The sequence below is a fragment of the Symphalangus syndactylus genome, chromosome 24, assembly GCF_028878055.3.
Source record: "Symphalangus syndactylus isolate Jambi chromosome 24, NHGRI_mSymSyn1-v2.1_pri, whole genome shotgun sequence".
In the NCBI taxonomy this organism is placed as follows: domain Eukaryota; kingdom Metazoa; phylum Chordata; class Mammalia; order Primates; family Hylobatidae; genus Symphalangus; species Symphalangus syndactylus.
The window spans coordinates 21,649,590-21,673,828 of NC_072446.2; the positions used below are offsets into that span (position 1 = coordinate 21,649,590).

Below are 24,239 nucleotides of genomic sequence, written 5' to 3' on the forward strand. Positions count from 1 at the left end.
ATTTTAGAGTGTACTCCTACTTTTTAAAACAGTTTTTCATGGTAACTGGTAGCAGCCTCATACAGCTTGTGTTCACTGTCTCTTGATTGTATCACTTTCTTGTGCATGCTTTAATCTCATGGTATGTTTTTCATCATGGCCCCTAAGCATACAAAATCCATAATGTTGCCAGTAAGGGGCCATGTTGAGTGATTGACCTGGAAACAGAGTTAGAAGTGATTAAGGACTACGAAGGTGGAGAATCAGTGATGGTTATTTCTTGCTAGTCAGGCATGTCCCATTTTACCATAGCTACGATCTTGAAGAACAAGAACAAAGTGACAGAAGCTGTTAAAGCATCTGCTTCATTGAAGGCAATGAGACTAACAAAAATTCAAGAAGGGCCTTTATCAGACACACAGAAGCTTCTGATGACCTGGATTGAAGAGCAGACACAGGTGCACACAGTGCTGTGTACCTCTCAGCACCGTGATGATCACAAGGCAAAAAGTGTGTTTGCGGTGTTGAAAGAAAAGGCTGGACCTGGCTGTGATGTTGAATTTACTGCTAGTTCTGGGTGGTTTAAACAATTCAAGAATCGTTATTCATTACATAATGGGAAAGTGGTGAGTTTGTGAGTGCTGATGTAAAGGCAGCTGAAGAATTTTGGGAAACTCTAGATAAGCTGAGTCTGGAGGAAAATCACTTGCCAGAACAAATTTTCAATATGGATGAAACCTTTCTATTCTGGAAACAGATGCCTGAAAGGACTTTGATCCATGAGGAGACCAGAGCAATGCCAGGCTTCAAGGCTTTTAAGGACTGGATGACAGTCTTGCTTGGGGGCAATGTTGCAGGCCACAAATTGAAACCCTTTGTGATTTGGCACAGTGAGAACCCTAGGGGCTTCAAGCATATCAATACACACACACTTGGCCAGTGCACTGCAGGAGACATAAGAAGTCGTGGGTGACCCAGCTCCTCTTTCAAGATGCTGTCCTGAATAGATACGCTTGCAAAATGGAGAAGTAGTATTGAGAGAATAACATACCTTTCAAGCTTTTGCTTATTGTCGATGATAAGCAAATGCCTCCTTTAAGTGGTGGTGTTTTTCATCCCAGTATCAAACACCACCTCTTTGATCCAACTGACAGAGTTACAGCAGCTTTTAAGTCATACTGTCTGAGAAAGGCCTTTGTCCTGTCACAGCTGAGGGAGACACTGAGAAGATTCTGATATAATTCTAGAAGGATTACAATATCTGTGACTGCATTAAGAATCTTGCTTGGGCTTGGATTGATGTCATCAAGGAGTGTATGAATGGCATCTGGAAGAATACACTCAAGAGGTTTGTCCATGACTTAAAAGGATTTGCATAAATCACGATGTCTGTGGTTGAGACGGCAAACAACTTTAACCTGGGTGTGGATGAGGACAACATAGAGGAGCTCCTAGAGGTGATTCCTGAGGAATTGACTGGTGAGGAGCTATGGGAACTAGAACAAGAATGCATAGGTGAAGAGGAAGGAAAAAAGGAAACTGCAGGAAAAGCAAAAGAAGAACCCTCAAGAAAATTCACAGTGAAGGATTTAGCAGTGCAGACCTCAGCAAGCTCCTTAAGTTTGAAAGCACGTGGCCAGGCGTGGTGGCTCACGCCTGTAATCCCAGCATTTTGGGAGGCCAAGGCGGGTGGATCATCTGAGGTCAGGAGTTCAAGACCAGCCTGGCCGACATGGTGAAATCCCATCTCTACTAAAAATACAAAAAAAATTAGCAGGGCGTGGTGGTGGGCACCTGTAATCCCAGCCACTGGGGAAGCTGAGGCAGGAGAATCGCTTGAACCCGGGAGGTGGAGGTTGCAGAGAGCCGAGATCATGCCATTGCACTCCAGCCTGGGCAACAAGAGCGAAAAAACTCCGTCTCAAACAACAACAAAAAAGTTTGAAAACATGGATCTCAATATCAAAAGGTTTTTATTAATAGAGAAGAATATTCATGGTTCGTTATCTGCTTATAATCAAATCTGTGATGAAAAAAGGAAACAAAGCACCATGGACTTATTTTAAGAAAAAAAATGTTTTTAAAGTTTTTCGGTGTTTTTTTTTTGAGACGGAGTCTTCCTCTTGTCGCCCAGGCTGGAGTGCAATGGCACGATCTCAGCTCACTGCAACCTCAGCCTCCTGAGTAGCTGGAATTAGAGGCGCCCGCCACCACATCCGGTTAATTTTTTGTATTTTTAGTAGAGATGAGGTTTCACCATGTTGGCCAGGCTAGTGTCAAACTCCTGCCCTTGTGATCCACCTGCCTCAGCCTCCCAAAGTGCTGGGAAAGTTTTTTAAAAAAAATTTTTTTTAAAGCTTATAGAATAGGCATATGAAGATAGAAAATATTTTTGTACAGCTGTACAATGTGTTTGTTTTGGGGGTTTTTGTTTTTGAGACGGAGTCTTGCTATGTTGCCCAGGCTAGAGTGCTGTGCTGTGATCTTGGCTCACTGCAACCTCTGCCTCCTGGGTTCAAGTGATTGTCCTGCCTCAGCCTCCCGAGTCGCTGGGATTACAGGTGCCTGCCACCATGCGCAGCCAATTTTTTTATTTTCAGTAAAGGTAGGGTTTCACCATGTTGGTCAGGCTGGTCTCAAGCTCTTGACCTCAGGTGATCCACCCGCCTGGGCCTCCCAAAGTGCTGGGATTACAGGCGTGAGCCACTGTGCCCAGCCAATCTGTTTGTGTTTTAAGCTAACTATTACTACAAAAGAGTCAAAAAGTTAAAAATTTAAAAGTGTATAAACCACAGCAAGCTGAGGTTATTATTGAAGAAAAAATATTTTTTAGGGCTGGGCACAGTGGCTTGCAATCCCAGCACCTTGGGAAGCCAAGGCAGGAGGATTGCTCGAGCCCAGGAGTTCAAGGCCAGCCTGGGCAACAGAGAGAGACCCTGTTTCTACAAAATTTACCCTAGTATGGTGGCACACACCTGTAGTCCCCAGGACTGAGGTGGAGGTGGGAGGATCACATGAGCCCAAGAGGTTGAGGCTGCAGTGAGCCGATTGTGCCACTGCACTCCAGCCTGAGCAACAGAGTGAGACTTCGTCTCAAAAAAAAAAAAATTTTTTTTTTAGTAAAATTTGTGTAGCCTAAGTGTTCGTAAAGTCTACTGTAGTGTATAGTAATGTCCCAGGCTTTCATATTGACTCACCTAGAGTAACTTCCAGTCCTGTAAGCTTTGTTCATGGTATCATTTATCTTTTACATTGTATTTTTACTGTAACTTTTCTGTGCTCAGCTATGTTTAAACATACAAATATTTCAAATATTTACCATTGTGTTAATCATTGCCTATGGTATTCAGTACAGAAACATGCTGTACAGGTTTGTAGCCTAAGAGCAATAAGCTATGCCATGTAGCCTAGGCGTGTGTAGTAGGTTCTACTATCTAGGTCTGTATGAATACACTTCAGGATTTCACACCATGATACATTTTTCAGAATGCTGTATCCCTGTGGTTTAGCAACACACGACTGTATAGTAAACCTGAAGTCTTTAGCGACTTCCTTAATTTAGGTTATTCTTGTTATTTCTAGCTGCAAAATGTTTATCTTGAAGCCATTTGTCTTTGGTTTAGCTAAAATGTGACTTTTTTTCCCTAAACATTGAGAAAGAACTTAGCATTGACTTTTTAATTTACACTGACAAAAATATTTGGTTTAAGATAGCTTTTTTGAGTTTCTGTTTTATGAAGTTACTATACAAAAGGAAAAAATATACTAAAATCAGTGCTTTTTTTTTTTTTTTTGAGACAGTTTTGCTGTTGTCACCCAGGCTGGAGTGCAATGGCGCGATCTTGGCTCATTGCAACCTCCACCTCCCAGCTTCAAGCGATTCTCCTGCCTCACCCTCCTGAAGTAGCTGAGATTACAGGCGCCCACCACCATGCCCAGCTTATTTTTTTGTATTTTTAGTTGAGATGGGGTTTCACCATGTTAGTCAGGCTGCTCTTGGGACTCCTGACCTTAGGTGATCCACCCACCTTGGCCTCCCAAAGTGCTGGGATTACAGGCGTGAGCCACGGCGCCCAGCCTAAAATCAATGCATTATTAAGAATGTCTTGGGGGGGATCTGGAATCTGTTAACTGCCTATCTGAAGTGGCATTCTAATTCTAGTTTTTGTGTTTGCTTTAGGACTATCGGACAAAACCTTTCTGCTGCAGCGCTTGTCCATTTTCCTCAAAATTCTTCTCTGCCTACAAAAGTCATTTCCGAAATGTCCATAGTGAAGACTTTGAAAATAGGATTCTCCTTAATTGCCCCTACTGTACCTTCAATGCAGACAAAAAGACTTTGGAAACACACATTAAAATATTTCATGCTCCGAACGCCAGCGCACCAAGTAGCAGCCTCAGCACTTTCAAAGATAAAAACAAAAATGATGGCCTTAAACCTAAGCAGGCTGACAGTGTAGAGCAAGCTGTTTATTACTGTAAGAAGTGCACTTACCGAGATCCTCTTTACGAAATAGTTAGGAAGCACATTTACAGGGAACATTTTCAGCATGTGGCAGCACCTTACATAGCAAAGGCAGGAGAAAAATCACTCAATGGGGCAGTTCCCTTAGGCTCAAATGCCCGAGAAGAGAGTAGTATTCACTGCAAGCGATGCCTTTTCATGCCAAAGTCCTATGAAGCTTTGGTACAGCATGTCATCGAAGACCATGAACGTATAGGCTATCAGGTCACTGCCATGATTGGGCACACAAATGTAGTGGTTCCCCGATCCAAACCCTTGATGCTAATTGCTCCCAAACCTCAAGACAAGAAGAGCATGGGACTCCCACCAAGAATCGGTTCCCTTGCTTCTGGAAATGTCCGGTCTTTACCATCACAGCAGATGGTGAATCGACTCTCAATACCAAAGCCTAACTTAAATTCTACAGGAGTCAACATGATGTCCAGTGTTCACCTGCAGCAGAACAACTATGGAGTCAAATCTGTAGGCCAGGGGTACAGTGTTGGTCAGTCCATGAGACTGGGTCTAGGTGGCAACGCACCAGTTTCCATTCCTCAACAATCTCAGTCTGTAAAGCAGTTACTTCCAAGTGGAAATGGAAGGTCTTATGGGCTTGGGTCAGAGCAGAGGTCCCAGGCACCAGCAAGATACTCCCTGCAGTCTGCTAATGCCTCTTCTCTCTCATCGGGCCAGTTAAAGTCTCCTTCCCTCTCCCAGTCACAGGCATCCAGAGTGTTAGGTCAGTCCAGTTCCAAACCTGCTGCAGCTGCCACAGGCCCTCCCCCAGGTAACACTTCCTCAACCCAAAAGTGGAAAATATGTACAATCTGTAATGAGCTTTTTCCTGAAAATGTCTATAGTGTGCACTTCGAAAAAGAACACAAAGCTGAGAAAGTCCCAGCAGTAGCCAACTACATCATGAAAATACACAATTTTACTAGCAAATGCCTCTACTGTAATCGCTATTTACCCACAGATACCCTGCTCAACCATATGTTAATTCATGGTCTGTCTTGTCCATATTGCCGTTCAACTTTCAATGATGTGGAAAAGATGGCCGCACACATGCGGATGGTTCACATTGATGAAGAGATGGGACCTAAAACAGATTCTACTTTGAGTTTTGATTTGACATTGCAGCAGGGTAGTCACACTAACATCCATCTCCTGGTAACTACATACAATCTGAGGGATGCCCCAGCTGAATCTGTTGCTTACCATGCCCAAAATAACCCTCCAGTTCCTCCAAAGCCACAGCCAAAAGTTCAGGAAAAGGCAGATATCCCTGTTAAAAGTTCACCTCAAGCTGCAGTGCCCTATAAAAAAGATGTTGGGAAAACCCTTTGTCCTCTTTGCTTTTCAATCCTAAAAGGACCCATATCTGATGCACTTGCACATCACTTACGAGAGAGGCACCAAGTTATTCAGACGGTTCATCCAGTCGAGAAAAAGCTTACCTACAAATGTATCCATTGCCTTGGTGTGTATACCAGCAACATGACCGCCTCGACTATCACTCTGCATCTAGTTCACTGCAGGGGTGTTGGAAAGACCCAAAATGGCCAGGATAAGACAAATGCACCCTCTCGGCTTAATCAGTCTCCAAGTCTGGCACCTGTGAAGCGCACTTACGAGCAAATGGAATTTCCCTTACTGAAAAAACGAAAGTTAGATGATGATAGTGATTCACCCAGCTTCTTTGAAGAGAAGCCTGAAGAGCCTGTTGTTTTAGCTTTAGACCCCAAGGGTCATGAAGATGATTCCTATGAAGCCAGGAAAAGCTTTCTAACAAAGTATTTTAACAAACAGCCCTATCCCACCAGGAGAGAAATTGAGAAGCTAGCAGCCAGTTTATGGTTATGGAAGAGTGACATCGCTTCCCATTTTAGTAACAAAAGGAAGAAGTGTGTCCGTGATTGTGAAAAGTACAAGCCTGGCGTGTTGCTGGGGTTTAACATGAAAGAATTAAATAAAGTCAAGCATGAGATGGATTTTGATGCTGAGTGGCTATTTGAAAATCATGATGAGAAGGATTCCAGAGTCAATGCTAGTAAGACTGCTGACAAAAAGCTCAACCTTGGGAAGGAAGATGACAGTTCCTCAGACAGTTTTGAAAATTTGGAAGAAGAATCCAATGAAAGTGGTAGCCCCTTTGACCCTGTTTTTGAAGTTGAACCTAAAATCTCTAACGATAACCCAGAGGAACATGTACTGAAGGTAATTCCTGAGGATGCTTTAGAATCTGAGGAGAAGCTAGACCAAAAAGAGGATGGTTCAAAATACGAAACTATTCATTTGACTGAGGAACCAACCAAACTAATGCACAATGCTTCTGATAGTGAGGTTGACCAAGACGATGTTGTTGAGTGGAAAGACGGTGCTTCTCCATCTGAGAGTGGGCCTGGATCCCAACAAGTGTCAGACTTTGAGGACAATACCTGTGAAATGAAACCAGGAACCTGGTCTGACGAGTCTTCCCAAAGCGAAGATGCAAGGAGCAGTAAGCCAGCTGCCAAAAAAAAGGCTACCATGCAAGGTGACAGAGAGCAGTTGAAATGGAAGAATAGTTCCTATGGAAAAGTTGAAGGGTTTTGGTCTAAGGACCAGTCACAGTGGAAGAATGCATCTGAGAATGATGAGCGCTTATCTAACCCCCAGATTGAGTGGCAGAATAGCACAATTGACAGTGAGGATGGGGAACAGTTTGACAACATGACTGATGGAGTAGCTGAGCCCATGCATGGCAGCTTAGCTGGAGTTAAACTGAGCAGCCAACAGGCCTAAGTGCCAGGTTCCCTGGCATTGGTGACATGCTGCAGCCTGGAATTCTGATCTCCATTCAGTGTGACTGCAAAGCTTGTCTTCTCACTGGTACTGCCTTGTGAGTACTGGTTGGACTGTGGGGCATGGGGCCGCTGCAGTTCCAGTTTCTAAGTCTGTGACACGACAGGCTGATCTTGCTTCAGAACCTTCTCTGACAGACACGGTAACTAAATGTGAAAAACCAATAAGCTGGTGACTCATGAATACACACGAGGAAAAGCAGAGGTTTATTTTATCTGCCTTTTCAACATTTCTTTCCCTCTGTGAAATGATTGGTCATGTCTTCGAGAAGCGTTAAACTAATTCACATGGTAGTGTAGGGCCAACATACAAGCTACCAGTCTAATGTGTATAGTAGACTTTGGGAAAAGCGATTTTTTTCATGTATTCATTCTGAATAGTTGAAATGTATATTTGTACAGTCTTTTAGACCTATTCAGGTGATGCTCATGATCCTGTTACTGTGTGCCCATCATAGATTTCTTTTTTTAGTGTTGCCCTTGCTGTGTAATAAACGCTCTATCTAGTTTACCTAGCAAAAGCTCAAAACTGCGCTAGTATGGACTTTTTGGACAGACTTAGTTTTTGCACATAACCTTGTACAATCTTGCAACAGAGGCCAGCCACGTAAGATATATATCTGGACTCTCTTGTATTATAGGATTTTTCTTGTTCTGAATATCCTTGACATTACAGCTGTCAAAAACAAAAACTGGTATTTCAGATCTGTTTTCTGAAATCTTTTAAGCTAAAATCACATGCAAGAATTGACTTTGCAGCTACTAATTTTGACACCTTTTAGATCTGTATAAAAGTGTGTTGTGTTGAAGCAGCAAACCAATGAGTGCTGCATTTTGGATATTTAGTTTTATCTTTAGTTCAACACCATCATGGTGCATTCATTTATACCATCTAATATATGACACACTGTTGTAGTATGTATAATTTTGTGATCTTTATTTCCCTTTGTATTCATTTTAAGCATCTAAATAAATTGCTGTATTGTGCTTAATGTAAATATTTGCTTTATTACACATGACAGTCCTGTGTGTCCATTATATCTTTTGCCATTTAATGCCATAACTCTTTCATCAGAGATGGCAGCCACAGTCACAGAGGAAACTTGTGGAAAACCCAAGATCTGTCATCTGCAAATAGAATGCTTTCTCTTGAGGCACCTGGTACAAAATCTGTTTTTCTTTTCTTTTTTTTTTTTTAACTGAAAAATAACCACCCTTGAGTTTTTCAGTTCACCTTTTGTTAAGGAGCAAAGCCTGCATATATATGTAAATGTCTCAATGATATAAAAAAAAAAAGGATGTAAACATGGATTGGCATTAATTTGCAAACAGAATCTTAATAGCCTGATGGGTTCTTTGTTTGTTTTTTTCTTCCAGATGAAGTTAAGCGTTCGTTTTCACCTTACAATGGGAACAACTGTAGTGCAGGCAGCTCTGCCTCTGTTGCCACTCTTGGCCCTCTTGCTATTAAGGGAAAGGCTTTGAAGAGCACACATTTACAGGGCTGTAAAGATGGAAGGAGCTGGTATTTTTACCATGGGTAGATTCCCAAGAGAACTTGTACTAAAAAGCAGAAAGTTACAAGGAAGCAGAATTAGGCCAACATTTCCAGCAATTAAAACAATGATGGGAAGCTCCAATCCATGAGGAGGCTGGTCAGTCACCTCAAGAATACTGGCCTAAAGAAGTCTGAAGTGGCTGATGTCCATAACCTGTGAGTCCGTTTCCAAAAGACTCTTGTTAATGCTGTTAGCAGAGAGTAGAGATGTGACCGGCCTCTCCCTAAGATGTTACGCTTCTCAACAACAGTACAGGAAGAAGTGCAAGAATAGACTAGAACCTTTAAGGAATTTGGGGCTGGAATGGAGCCATGTTACATCTGTTGTTACACAGGTAGATTATAAATTCTACATGCACCAGCCAAAACTTAGGACAGGATGTCCCCAAATTAAGATGCTACAGATTACCAAATCAGAAATAACCAGCTGGATTTAGGCCAGCTCACATTTATTTGGAAATCACCCTCCCTGATTAACAGGCTTCTGAGTTGTACGTGGAGGACTAATGAGACTTGTACAAGACACCATGGGGCTTGGGGTCCAGGTCCCAGTTGGATATCGGAACAGAGACAGATAAGTGTGTTTCCTCATTAAGGTGGTGGGAGTGTGCCTTTTGGCATTCAGAAAAGGGTTTAGCCACTCTAAGCTGGAAATAAAGATTCCCAACTGGAAATGTTGCAGAATCCCTACAAGTGTCTCAATAAAAGCCATTTTAAAAGAACATTGGATATTGTTGCTACTGTTTGCTTTTCGAATAATCTGGAGATATGTTGGCTGTGGCAACGTGCTGCCACCTAATTAGAGAATGCCTGTAGATGTAGGCTGAACAATTCTAACATGAGAAAACCTAAGTATCCTACAGAGGTTTGGTGTGTTTCGTTTTGTTTTGTTTTTGTGGGGGTCGGGGGTTGGGGAGGTGTGTTTTTGGCCCTGCAGGTTTTCTTGTGGGAATGAGTTCCAGTCAGACAAGCTAGGACTGTGGTTTCTCTCCCTGTTCATCACATAGAGCATTTTCTCATCCTATCTTTGGTTCCTTGTCTGTATAGGGAGAGAAGAATCTATCAAACAGCTTCATTCCCTCTTGAAATTCAAGCAGAAAGGGTATCTATGCCTCATATCGCTCTAGAGTTGTATGTCAGTTTGATCCCAATGCCTGCCCCTTTGTAACGACATCCATTTCTGGCATGAACAAAATGAGTGCCAAATTTGAAAACAGATGTGTTAAAGACGGGAGTTTCCCATCTGAGATGCTTCACACTAGAAACAAACCCGCTTATTGCCAAATAAGTACTGCCATACAGAAGTGTAGTTCCTTTACTACTTGGACCTCAGACTACTAGCACTGAGTCCTGGAGATGAGGCTCAAGAATTATCACTAGGTGGTTCGTTTTTTGTTTTTGAGATGGAGTCTTGCTCTGCTGCCCAGGCTGGAGTGCAGTGGCACCATCTCAGCTCACTGCAACCTCCACCTCCTGGGTTCAAGCGATTCTCCTGCCTCAGCTTCCCAAGTAGCTGGGACTACAGGCACGTGCCACCATGCCTGGATAATTTTTTTTTGTATTTTTAGTAGAGACAGTTTCACCATGTTAGCCAGAATGGTCTCCATCTCCTGACCTTGTGATCCGCCTGCCTCAGCCTTTCAAAGTGCTGGGATTACAGGCGTGAACCACCACGCCCATCCATCTCTACGTGGTTCTATGCCACTAACATTTGAGAACCATTTAGCTTGATGGAAATTTTCTTTCCCTGATGAAATTAAATAGAACATGTTGAACACATGGATTTTGCAGAGTATCAGGCAGTGTTTTTTTTTTTTTTTTCTGCCTGTTGTGACCCTTACTTCCAGCCCCCCTGCTGAGCAATAATTAGGTGCCAGTTGAGGCATGTTTCACCAAAATGTCATGGAGGAACATCTCAAAAGCTTCCAGAAGACTAGAAATGAAGAGGCTGCTCCCACCGTTAGGAAATGGCATTCCAACATACCAATTATCAGTGGGTCACCATGAGGTAATCTAGAAGAAAAACATCTTAGCTGATATAAACTTGACAGGCAGGTTTGAAAATAAAACGCATTTCTCCCAGCTGCTGGAAAGTTGGCTTGAAAAGTTGACCAAAGGAAGGTCCCCATTTGCCAATTGTTTGCATTCTGCTTCCCACCAACTTGTACCACTTTAGTAACGGACTACTCGCTGTAACTTGAACGTAGTGGAGCTACAGTGTAAGTGGGATTGTTTTAAAGTCAGCACGTGAGAGTTGCATATAGTCAAAATCACCCCCTGAAAATTCTTGTCATTATTTCAAAGTGTTCCAACCAAGAGAAGGGGACGTGGGAAGGAAGTCCCTAGTCATTTCCAGGACAAATCTTGCACACTATTTAATGAGTTTGGCTGCATGTGTGTGTTTTCAGCATACAGCCTCAATGCATCTGTGATGCAAACCCCTTCCCCATCCAGGACACCATCTAGCCTTAAGGTGTAAGACCATTTAAATCTGAACTGGTTTTTGCAATTAAAAATCCTTATTTTGGCCGGGCGCGGTGGCTCACGCCTGTAATCCCAGAACTTCAGGAGGCTGAGGCGGGTGGATCACCTGAGGTCAGGAGTTTGAGACCAGCCTGGCCAACATGGTGAAACCCTGTCTCTACTAAAAATACAAAAATTAGCCGGGCGTGGTGGTGGGCGCCTGTAATCCCAGCTACTCAGGAGGCTAAGCCAGGAGAATCACTTGAACCCAGGAGGCGGAGGTTGCAGTGAGCCAAGATCACCCCATTGCACTCCAGCCTGGGTGACAAGAGTGAAACTCCATCTTAAAAAAAAAGAAAAAATCCTTATTTATGTACCTTTAATAATGTCTTATTACTATAAGTGAAGCAAAATGGATACTCTAATAAGCAGAGCAGGCACCTTTTAGGAACCATAAAGCAGAAGTAAAAGGGCTTTTCCAATATACTTGATGTGAGTGCTGTACTGGCTGCCATCCTAGACTGCAGCGGGATGTGACAGCTGTGTACATGAAGTAGCCATCTGCAAGTCTAGGAATCAAAAGTAGAGATCCCGCCTTGGAGAGACGGAGGAAGAGGCATGACTTAGCCATTGCCACTCCGTCTGCCAGCAAAGCTGGATCAGCATCCCCTGGAGAAGCTCAACTAGAACCCTCTCCCCCAAGGACAGGACTCTGGACAAGGGGCTCTGCTACACCCTACAAGGACAATGTTGTTCCTAAAAACACCTGCATCTCAGGCATCGTGAATACACAGCTACCCAACGGGTATTTTCAGAACAGATGTGTAGTTCCTTGGACTAATTGTAGAGCACTGGAATCCAAGGTATTTCCTCAAAACAGTCCAACCCCAGTCCTCTGCACTCTCCTCCACAAACCCCCAAACCTTGTATTGGGAGTAGGAACTCCAGGTTTCAGGTGCTGACATGAAGGTGCAGAGAAGCTAACTTGTCCTGACAGCTGGCAAAGGGGAAGCTGCTGACTAGGACATGGGTTATCTGAGTCCACAGCCACCGGTATTTCCGGCCACACCATGCACCTGGGCCTAGGATAGAGACTGGCCTCGGAAGAAAGGTGGCTGCTGCTATGAATGAAGAGATGTGTGAGCCCCACTCTCACAGTGTTCAGTCCCTGGCTCAGCGTTCCCCAGACTGACTCACACTCCACCACCATTGTCAGTTGTGCCACATCTGCCTCACAACTGCTTTATGTTCTTAGTATGTCTCAACTCCCGCCACCACTTTTTTGGGGGGACAGGGTCTCCTTTGTCACACAGTCTGGAGTGCAGTGGCATGATTACAGCTCTGCAGCCTCAACCTGCTGGGCTCAGGCAATCCTCCTGCCTCAGCCTCCCAACTACTGGGATTACAGGTGTGAGCCACCATGCCTCACCCTCACTCCTCCTTTTAAAGGAAAACGATGTCACCAAAAAGCAAAATCAGCATAATTTGCCACAAATTCAAATGACCATAAAAGTGACTATAAAGTAAATACAAGACAAACATTAGATTTTTGCTACCTGTTGTCGCATGCTGAGGCTGCAAGCCTGAGACTTGCGCTATTAAAAAGGAAAATCAGGCCGGGTGTGGTAGCTCATACCTGTAATGCCAGCACTTTGGGAGGCTGAGGCAGGTGGCTCACCTGAGGTCAGGAGTTCGAGACTAGCCTGACCAACATGGAGAAACCCCGTCTCTACTAAAAATACAAAAAAAAATTAGGTGGGCATGGTGGCACATGTCTGTAATCCCTGCTGCTCAGGAGGCTGAAGCAGGAGAATCGCTTGAACCTGGGGGGCAGAGGTTGTGGTGAGCCGAGATCGCGTCATTGCACTCTAGTCTGGGCAACAATAGCGAAATTCCGTTCAAAAAGGAAAATCAGAGCAGTGTCCCAGGTCTATGAGCACCAAAATGAGCCTCAGCCCAGACCCGCCTTATCCCAGGATGACTCTGCTACCTCTAGCACGCCAGATAGTGCTGAGCCAGGGGCTGACAGATGGGCTTCAAGCCCAGCCTGGGCTCTGGCTCCAAGAACTTCTCAGGGAACTCTGCTTCCTTTAGCAGTGACTACTCACTTTGCTTTACCCAATCTCAGACCCTTTTATATTAATTACGACTCTCACTGGCAGGTAACGGGAAATCCAGCTCAGACTGTGCTTAATAAAGGTGACAAGGGGGCAACTGGCTGTGTCTGGGGAGGGCAAGCTGCTCAGGGACATCAGCAACGATTCAGGTTTTCTGTCTCCACCCTGCCACCCACAGGGACACTTCATCCTAGGCAGGCACCCCAGTATTCATAGGGTGCCTTCCACTTACCTAACCTGAGAGGTTTCCCCTTCATTCAGTATTGAGAAAGAATCCTGAATTCTGAGCCAACTGGACCATTCCAGAACATCCGGCTAAGCTGATGGGCTTAGTCCAAAGCTATCTGGTCACTGAGCTAGCATTACTCTGGTTGGCTTAGACTAGTCAGGACCCAGCTCTGAAGCTCAGGTGAAAGCAATTCAACCCAAAACTGGAAACCAATTCAAACCCAATTCCATGCTACACTCAGAAGGCGCAGAGGGATGCTGAGGACCGAGCACTTCAAAGGAAGCCTTGTGCCGTATGAAAACCAGATAAAAGGTGCAGTTGTTCCAACTCAGAAGACGAAGCAAATCCTGAAAAAATCTCTTGACTGGTATTCTTTGGAAGCAGTGATTCCCAGCCCTGGCTACATACTGAAATCACCTGGGGAGGTTTAAAGACAGGTGATGCTGTTTCCCCCTCCCCTGCTTGGAGATTCTGATGTAATTGGTTTGAGGTGTGGCCCAGCTGATTCCCAGACAGAACTGATGGTTTAAAGGGATGCGCAGTGAACGTGGGCTACAAGCTCGAGCCTTCCCCTGAATAGCATGTCTGCTCCAGGCAGTTTCCTTTGAGACCACTTATTCTTTTTCCCCGCCACTCAACAAACACCTGCCAGCAGCCTAAGAAGAACCTGTACACTCAGAGATGCAACCTGTGTGTAGAAAACCATTTCAAGAGTGTAGACTTGCCCCAACATCTCCTCGATTCATCTTGGCAACAAGGAGACCATGACCTAAGCTGGAATCCTTACCTTCTGGGTAGAGTCCCCACTGCAGCAGCACCAGGCTTGGGGATGCCAACAGAAGACTCACTCCTCCAGGTCTCCCTTTCATTCACCTCGGCCTGGCTCCTCCAGGTGAAACTCTGCCCATTACATCTACAACGGAGCATCTCCATGGAAGGCCCAGTGAGAAACCCCTCCTGGTTGAAGAGGCTGGCCTCGGGTGCTCAGGCTTCACTGGTTTGGCTTTTAAGGGGAAACATATGTTCATTCTGACCAAATATAATGCATGTGTCCCCTGCAGTCCTCCCCTTAACTGCTTCTCCAAACCCAGCATCATGAGCAGTCCTTAAAGCACACTCTGCCAGAAGGCCCAGCAAAGACTGCAGAGGCCAGCCTCAGACCTGTTGCCCTCCACTCCCTCCTACTGCTGCAAGCCTGAAATGCATCAAGCTGATGATCACCTGTAAGAATTTCCGGGCTTTTGAGCCCATAGCGAGCCCAGGGAACTGAGAGGAGATTCTGTGACAGCTGCTTGAAATTAGAGCTACTTGGAACTCCTTCCAAAGATGTTTGCACTCTTGACCATAATGCAAAGTGGGATTTAGTGGGATTTTGCTTTAAGATGGAGAGGAAGGTTCCTGGAAACCTGTAGCTGCCTGGGTCAACTAAACATCTCCAGGGAGTTGGTAAACCCTGTAAGCAGACATTGTGGGGTACCTGTCTAGCCTCTAACCTTCCCAAGAACTCCCCTTTTTACCTCAAGAAGGAGAGTTTTTATCATAAGTAGGTGTTGGATTTCGTCAAATGCTTATTTTCTGCATCTATTGAGATGATCATGTGGTTTTTGTCCTTTATTAATATGGTGTGGTACACTGATTTTCAGATGTTAAACCAACCTTGCATTCCTGGAAGAAATCCTGCTTGGTTATGGCATATAATCCTTTTTTATATGTTGCTGGATTCTGTTTCCTGATATTTTCCTGATTTTGCATTTGTATTCATGTGGAATATTGGTGTAGCTTTCTTACAATGTCTGACCTGGTATCAGTCACCTCCCAAAGGAGAGCCCTGGACAGCACACACTTCTCTAGTGGGGACCCCATGCCTCATCCTCAGGGAGTTTGGAATTGGGGTACAGAGGTGCTAGCTAGACTGCCAATTGCTTGAACTGCAGTGACCATCCAGCTGCCATCCTCCACCACATTAAGCTGAGACCGAGATGCAATTCTTCACACACTCCATATCCTTGGAATAAATTTCCCATTGTCTGAGTCTCTGGTTCTACAGATCTCAAATGCAAATGCCCACAGGGCCTAGGCAGGTGAAATAAGTTAGTGAAATAATTGGAGTATAAGAAAAGCCTGGAGACCAGGACCCCCCAAAGCAACTTGACTTTATGTAGCTCATTGTTTAAAATTAGAATATCTGGCACTAAAAACAGTGGGCTCACATTCTTAAGGCAACAAGCAAATGAACAGGAAATTCAGTTCTTTATATGCATTCTCCTAATTTTTAATTGGTGGCAACTGATTTTAACCATTTTTTGAATAGGCAAACACCAAAATATCAAAACTTTTAAAGAACAGTGAAAAGGATACCTCTCACCCCAGATATCCACCATTCTCAAATTTGTGTTTATCCTTCCAGAGAATAGTAATGCCTTTTTCACATAGATAATAGCATACCACATACATTTTTCTGCATTTGGCTTTCATATCTTGGCGATGTTTCCACACCAATTCATAAAGAACTCTTAACCCATTTTTACAACATTATAGTATTCCATCATATGGTTGGGCTATAAAGGAATAAAACCCAGATCAATAAACATTTGGGTTCTTTCTAATCTTTTGCTATCTCACTGTGCAGTGACTAACCTTGTACATTTATCTTTTCTTTCTTGTGTGTGTAAGCCGGATTCCTAGGGGTGGAATTACTGGGTCCAAGGACATCTCCCCCCACAACCCCCTTTTTTTTTTAAGAGATGGGGTTTTGCTTTGTCATCCAGGCTGGAGTGCAGTGGCATGATCACGGCTTACTGCAGCCTCAACCTCCTGGGCTCAAGCAATCCTCCTGCCTCAGCCTACTGAGTAGCTAGGACCATTTCTAATTTTGTTAGGTATGCCAATTGCCCCCCTAGAGAATGGTGTCCCACCATCAATGTACAAGAATATGTTTCTTCAAAATATCACCAAAAAGACCAGGCGCAGTGGCTCATGCCTGTAATCCCAGCACTTTAGAAGGCTGAGGCAGGTGGATCACTTGAGGCCAGGAGTTTGAGACCAGCCTGGCCAACATGGCAAAACCCCATCTTTACTAAAAACACAAAAATTAGCTGGGCATGGTAGTGCGCACCTGTAATCCCAGCTACTTGGGTGCCTGAAGTGGGAAGATCATTTGAGCCCAGGAGACAGGGGTTGCAGTGAGCTGAGATCACACCACTGCACTCCAGCCTGGGCAACAGAGCAGACTCTGTCTCAAAAAAAAAAAAAAAATTCAATAGTGTCATCAAAAATTTTAATCCTTGCCAGCCTGAAATGTGAAAAATCTCAGGGTATTTTTCCATACTTATTGGTATACATTAAGATTGAGTATCTTTTCATGTTTTGCATTTTCTGTGAAACTCCTGTTGATAGCCTTTGCCTGTTTTGCTACTGTCTCCCTTTTTTGTAGGTGACATTTATTAGGGAGATTATCCCTTTGTAGCATGAGATGCAAATATATTTTCCCAATTTGTCATCTATCTTTTGAATTTGCTTAGGATTTTGTTGTTTTGGGATTTTTTGGTTGAGTTTTCTGTTGGTTTTGCCATGCAGAAGTTTAAAAATTATATATATATATATATATATATATATATATTTATATATATATATATATATATTTATATATATATATATATATTTATAAATATATATATATATATATATAATCAAATTGACCTATTTTATGGCTTCTCGATTTTGTAAACTTCTCCAATGTTTTTAACCTATTTCTTCAATAGGTTCGTTTTATTTTACTTTTTAAGACAGGGTAACACTTTGTCACCCAGGCTGGAGTGCAGTGCACAATCTCAGCTCACTGCAGCCTCCACTTCCCTGGCTCGAGCAATCTTCCCACCTCCCACCAAGTAGCTGGGTCTATAGGCAAGCACCACCATGCCTGGCTAATTTTTGTATTTTTTACAGAGAAGGGGTTTTGCTATGTTGTCCATGCTGATCTTGAACTCCTGAGCTCAAGCGATCCACCCACCTTGGCCTCCCAAAGTGATAGGATTCAGGTGTGAGCCACTGCACCCGGCCAATAGATTCATTTTATACATTAAACTCCTAATTGATTTGCAGCTTTGGAATTGTTCCAGGTGTGCTGAGTGAGGTATGGAGCTCTATTTTTTCCAGAAGTTTACCCAATTGTCACAACATGAAAACATCTTAAAACAATTCAGGGCAAACACACATTTCTGCCAATCAGATACAACCCCATGGGCTGCTATCTTGAAACCTCTTGCTTTGGTGAGCACGAAGTTCACATCCGCTGGGAAAGTGGGAAAGGGGGTTGACCGAAGAGCCTTGCTCTTGGGAAAAAATCTGCAGTGACCTTTCTACTGGTGTCCCTGTCCAACATCGGCCACAAAAGAAAAAGACTGGCAGGCCTCGGTGGCTCACGACTGTAATCCCAATAGTTTGGGTGGCCAAGGTAGGAGGATCGCTTGAGGCCAGGAGGTTGAGACTAGCCTGGACAACATAGCAAAACCCCATCTCTGTTTAAAAAAGAAAAAAGAAAAAGATCAGATCACCTTTTCCTAGGCTGCAGTTACCCTTACCAAAGGGTTAGAGGCCATCAATAGTCAGCAATTGGGGACATCATTGACTGGACAATGGAAATGTCAGGCACTTTGCTTTAATGAGGACGCACACGAAGTCACCTGGCACAAGGACAGTGGAGCCACTCAGAGGACTGAGGTTGGGGGTTGGTGGCAAGGCGCAGTGTCCTGGCCTTCCTTCTCCCCAGGTGTTTCCAAGTGTCCCTTAAAGCTCATTGTTTGGAGTGCAAATCCCAGGAACTTTGGAATAGCTACTTCCAGTTCACTTGTCACCTTTTCCCCATAGATTTCCCTGTGCAACCTCACCCCTCCTAATGGGACAGGGAAACCCAGAGAGAGCAGCCTTCACTCTCCCATGACTTCTAACTCTGACATGTAAGGTCAGTCCCTGAGTCACTCGCTGTTCAGGCCCTCGGATGCCGCTGGTCAACTGAGAAACGCAGGACAATCAACCCTTTCCCCATCACAGCCCGGGCCCTGCAACAGCAGCCTCCCATTACCAAGAGCCCCTCACCAGTGTGCCCAGCATGGACACAGCTCACCTCGTGTCGCCCTCACCACAACCCATCAGGCCAGAGCCATCCTCATGTCTTACCGCAGGGGCGGCTGGACTCAGAGAGAGCAAGTGAAAAGCCCGGCTCACACAGCTAAGAGGCGTGGGAGTGGACAGTGCCGCCAGACAGGCTAACCTCAGGGCCATGCTCCTAGCGCGGGGCCTGTGGGTGTCTGCTTTAGGACACTCAACACTGCTGTGGCTTAATCACATGGGATTTCCTTCCAACTCTCCCTGGCCCCTATTTCAGGTGCTGGGAGGAGAAAGAAGCCTGGGAGTGCCCAACACTCAGCAGATACTCACCCTTCTGGAAATGAGTGTCCTCAACTACTTGTCTAAAAAATTAACATTAGCTTTCTCCTTTTTCTTCTTTTTTGAGATAGGGTCTCGCTCTGTTGCCCAGGCTGGAGTGCAGCGGCACGATCTTGGCTTGCTGCAACCTCCACCTCCCAGATTCAAGGGATTCTCCTGCCTCAGCCTCCCGAGTAGGTGGGATTACAGGGGTGCGCCAGAGCACCTGGCTAATTTTTGTATTTTTAGTAGAGATGAGGTTTCACTATGTTGGCCAGGCTGGTCTCGAATTCCTGACCTCAAGTGATCTGCCCACCTTGGCCTCCCAAAGTGCTGGGATTACAGGCGTGAGCCACCGCACCCAGCCAACTTTCCATCCAGTGCGTGCTCTTCCTGAGCACACTGGGGCATGCAGAGTGTCCAAGCTCCCTTCGATAAAAAAGGTCCCAGCCAATACAACACAGCCATGAAAATGATCTACACTGACACAGCAACAGTGACACCTCCCAAGGTAACATCAAGCCAGTGAGGCCAGAGACAAGAGATGACACACCGTAGGTACACATCCTGTGCGTCCTCTCTTTATACAGAGCACAGAAACAAGAAACTCCAGTCCATATGGTTAGATGTCAGTATGCTGTCAGCCTGGGGTGGGGGTGGGCATGGGCATGGACCAGAAGGGGGCATGAGGGGGCTGCTCAGTGCTGATAATGTTGGTTGCTCAGTCTGGTGAGGCTTAAATAGATACATTCAGTTTGTGAAAAATTTAGTGAACCACTTAGGCACCCCTTTCTGTAATGTAAATTATACTTCAATAAAAGTTTGTGCCAACACTACATTTTGGGAGGCCGAAACAAGAGGGTCCCCTGAGCCCAGAAGTTCAAGACCAGCCTGAACAACGTAGGGAGACCCTGTCTCTACAAAAAATAAAACAAATTTGAAAAGTTGCCAGGCATGGTGGTGCACGTTTGTGGTCCCAGCTACTTGGGAGGCTGAGGCAGGATGATCACTTGAGCCCAGGAGTTTGAGGTTTCAGGGAGCCATGATCACACCACTGCACTCCAGGCTGGGTGACAGGTGTCTCATTTAAAGAAAAAAAAAATTGTAAAAGTTACCTCAATAAAAAAATGCTGGCCGGGCATGGTGGCTCACACCTGTAATCCCAGCACCTTGGGAGGCCAAAGTAGGATGATCACCTGAGGTCAGGAGTTCGAGACCAGCCTGGCCAACACGACGAAACCCCACCTCTACTAAAAATACAAAAATTAGCCGGGCGTGGTGGTGTGCTCCTGTAATCCCAGCTCCCTGGGAGGCTGAGGCAGGAAAATAGCTTGAACTCGGGAGGCGGAGGTTGCAGTGAGCCAAGATTGCGCCACTGCACTACAGCCTGGGTGACAGAGTGAGACTCCATCTCAAAAAAAAAAAAGAAGAAAAGAAAAATGCTGACTTTTCCAGAAACAAGGGGTCTACCTATATCTTTGAATTCCAAAAATTGTCCTAAACTATTTCCTTGCTTTTCTGTTTTTAATTTTTAAAAACATTTTTAGCCAAGATCTCGCTCGGTTACCCAGGCTAGAGTGCAGTGGCATAATCATGGCTCACTGCAGCCTCAACCTCCCAGGCTCAAGCAATCCTCCCACCTCAGCCTCCCAAGTAGCTGGGACCACAGATGTGCACCAGTGCGCCCAGCTAATTTTTGTATTTTGGTAGAGATATGGTCTCATTATGTTGCCCAGGCTGGTGTCAAACTCCTGGGCTTAAGCGATCTGCCCACCTCGGCCTCCCAAAGTGCTGGGATCACAGGCATGAGCCGCTGCACCTGGCCTCTACTCTATCTTGCCAGGTTCATTATTTTAGGCTTCCTTGAAAAACTTTTTTGGGGTGTGGGGGACAGGGTCTTGCTCTGTTATACATGCTAGGGTGCAGCAGAACAATCACGGCTCACTGCAGTCTTGAACCCCCTGTGCATAAGCCACCCTCCTGCCTCAGCCTCCCAAGGTGCTGGGATTACAGGCATGAGTCACCTTGCCCAGGCAGATTATCTTGAAATTCTAATGCAGGTCTACAGTTCAGTCCTGTATGTGCATAGGGGAATTATCTGTGTGTTCTTGGCTCTTCGAGGAATTCCAGAAATACCCACTGCAGGTTGAAGCCACCGTGAGAAATCCGGAGTGTTAGGACAATAGCAGGAAACTCATCTGCATGGGAAGAAATGTGGGTAAACAAGCCTTTGAAGACCCTGGGGGTCCTAATGACCTCTGCATTCTTGCTGGGAATCCAAAGGCCGGGACTCTCCCCTCCCTCAGCTGGAGCCTCATCAACAGATGCCCAGGATCAGGCCCTGGCAGGTGAGGCACAGGAGGAACCTTCTAGAAAATGCTGCACAGGTGAAAAGGAAACTATCACTCCCCATCATTCTCACACCAGACCAGGGCTGAGCTCTTGACACCTTTATTGGAAGGATCCTCAAGACTGTGGGCACCGAGGTCTGGAGGCAACAGAACCAGCATCCACCCACCACAGTGGCAGAGCGCACCCCGTGCAAAAACCCATCACAGAGAGAAGGACCATGGAGCCCCTGCAAAGCCATCATGGAGAGAAGGAAAGTCCCCACTGTCCATCAGTCCCGGCCAGGCCTGCCTGGCCCTTCAACCCCTGTAGAACCCCAGGCAGGCCGACGTGGGAGGCATCACCACATGTGGGTTCCAACTGCTTCTCCAAACCCTGTGGCCTCACATGAGGCAGGGAGGAAATTTGAAAATGGCAGCAGGCTGGGCACGGAGGCTCCTGCCCGTAATCCTGCCACTTTGGAAGGCCAAGGCGGGTGGATCACTTGAGCCCAGGAGTTTGAGATCAGTCTGGACAACATAGTGAGACCCCATCTCGACATTTTTTAAAATATTTTTAAAATATAAAATAAACAGCAATACAAAGAAAAAACCCTCAAGCTGCAGCATGTACACAATGTCACTTTCCAGTGTTCCTGATGGGAAGACCACAAAGCTCACAAAGGCCGAGGGCAGGTGCGGGGGTGGTGCTGTGCCTCCCCGGCGTCCACAGGAAAATAGTCCTCCGTCCTATACAGTGTGGGCAGCTCATACGTCACGGGCACCGGTGCAGGTAACTTCTGGAATGATAAGAAATGGTGCTCTATCAGCGATTTGGATCCACTTGTTCCATGACCCAGGAATTCCCGGTCTACAAGTTCACCCTGCAGGACTCACACATGTGACCAAAGACGCTGAGCTCCTCTGACAGCACTGCCTGTGACAGCCAAAGCTGGCCACCCAAAGGAACCAAGGCATCCATGGCAGGCCCTCTCCACAACGGAATACTCTGCAGGTATCAAGAAGAGCCAGGCAGCCCAGGCGCAGTGGCTCATGACTGTAATCCCAGCACTTTGGGAGGCCAAGGCAGGCGGATCACTTGAGGTCGGGAGTTTGAGGCCAGCCTGGCCAACACAGTCAAAGCCCGTCTCTACTACAAATACAGAAATTAGCCGGGCATGGTAGTGCACACCTGTAATCCCAGCTACTTGGGAGGCGGAGGCAGGAGAATCACTTGAACCCAGGAGGCAGAGGGTGCAGTGAGCTGGGATTATGCCACTGCACTCCACCTGGAAAACAGTGAGACAATGTCTCAGGGAAAAAAAAAAAAGCCAGGCAGATCAATACGTTCTGGCAGAGAAGGACTAAGAAAGCAAGGTGAGAAGGGTAGACATGTGACAAAGCGACCTATACCGACACGTGACAGCTCTGCAGGGCCATCCCAGAGCCTGGGTACAGTGGCTGTGGTTGGTGGCATGACTGATTTTTTTCTTTTGAGATGGAGACTCGCTCTGTCACCCAGCCTGGAGTACAGTGGTGCCATCTTGGCTCACTGCAACATTCACCTCCTGGGTTCAAGCGATTCTCCTGCCTCAGTCTCCCGAGTTAGCCGGGATTATAGGCGTACGCCACCACGCCTGGCTAATTTGTTTGTTTGTTTGTTTGTTTTTAGTAGAGATGAGGTTTCGCCATGTTGGTCAGGCTAGTCTCAAATTCCTGGCCTCCAGTGACTCGCCCACCTCGGCCTCCCAAAGTGCTAGGATGACAGGCGTGAGCCACCGCGCCCGGCCAGGACTGATTTTTTTTCCACTGTGTACCCATCTGTGCTGCCTGGAGTTCCTGCCATATGCATGTGCTACTCTTTCAAAAAGCAAAACCATTTTAAGAAGTGCTTCCTCGTTTCTGGTGAGGATTTTTGTGGAGGGAGGCGGAGAAGGGGAGATTTCCCATCGGGCCGCTCACTGTGCTCTGGCTGGTGGGCTCCTGCAGGCTGCTGAGCATCTCCAGGAAAAACCAGGTCACCAAGAACCACCTGGAATGATGGCTGTCAAACTTGGCCATGCGCTGGAACCTCCTGGGAGTTTTATGAAATACTGATGCTGGGGGCCCACGCCAGGGAGTCGGATGTCACTAGTCGGGGGCGTGGCCTGGGTGTGGGACATTTCACAGCTCCCAGGTGATTCTCATGCAGAGTCCAGGCTGCAAGGACCATGGCCTGCACCAGAGGAAGGAGAAGGCTCCTGGGCTGCTGCTCCTGGTTGGAGCCGGTGGAGATGTGCAAGGATGCAGGGTCAAGGCGGACAGAGGGAGGGGACCTTCTCACCACCCTCAACCCTGTCCCCCAACTCCCTGCACCGTCTCATCTCCTGGCCACCCCTGCCCACTCTGGCTGAGACCCAGTTCTGGCTACAGCTGAAAGCTGGGTGTCAGTATAGGGATGTGGGCTCCAGACTGAGGCCAATGACAGCTCCCCCACTGCCAGACACCTCTGCAGGCCCCTCCCCATGCTGCCTGCTCCCCTTCCCTCCCCTCTCCCTGCACTTGACACCATGACCCCAGTGCAGAGGGGGAGATCAAGACTCAGGAGGTGCTCTGCCCCAAGTCACACATCCTCCAAGCATCTGTCCACCAGCCACCAACTCACAGTGCACCAGGCCAGCCCTGTCCTGTGCACTGAGGACACAGCTGTGAACAAGACAACCATCCCAGCCTTCATGGGGCATGGCACTTAGTGGGGACACAAATGAACCAGGAGAAACAATGCCAGCCTATGATGCGGGCTAATGGCAGGACAG

General features: G+C 46.1%; 3 protein-coding genes across 7 annotated transcripts in view; 2 read left to right on the top strand and 1 right to left on the bottom strand.

The window, feature by feature from the left end:
• The window catches only part of DPM1 (dolichyl-phosphate mannosyltransferase subunit 1, catalytic), a 68,858-nt gene extending 59,252 nt beyond the window's left edge, over window positions 1–9,606 (top strand). The window contains exon 12 of the transcript XR_010119326.1: window positions 8,704–9,606. The gene's annotated coding sequence lies outside the window, so the exon portion shown is untranslated. The remainder of the gene's footprint in view (window positions 1–8,703) is intronic.
• The window catches only part of ADNP (activity dependent neuroprotector homeobox), a 40,999-nt gene extending 31,393 nt beyond the window's left edge, over window positions 1–9,606 (top strand). For both annotated transcript variants that reach the window (XM_055266262.2, XM_055266260.2), the window contains exon 4: window positions 4,160–9,606. In XM_055266262.2, the coding sequence (XP_055122237.1) occupies window positions 4,160–7,267 (3,108 nt within the window). In that variant the 3' untranslated portion in view covers window positions 7,268–9,606. The remainder of the gene's footprint in view (window positions 1–4,159) is intronic.
• A 9,525-nt stretch (window positions 9,607–19,131) lies between these two features.
• BCAS4 (breast carcinoma amplified sequence 4) overlaps window positions 19,132–24,239 on the bottom strand; it is an 85,265-nt gene continuing 80,157 nt past the window's right edge. For 3 of the 4 annotated variants that reach the window (XM_055266285.2, XM_055266283.2, XM_063633406.1), the window contains one exon: window positions 21,553–22,244. In XM_055266285.2, the coding sequence (XP_055122260.1) occupies window positions 22,122–22,244 (123 nt within the window). In that variant the 3' untranslated portion in view covers window positions 21,553–22,121. Of the gene's footprint in view, window positions 21,316–21,552; window positions 22,245–24,239 lie in introns of those variants that run through there. The other variant, XM_055266284.2, reaches the window with a different exon arrangement.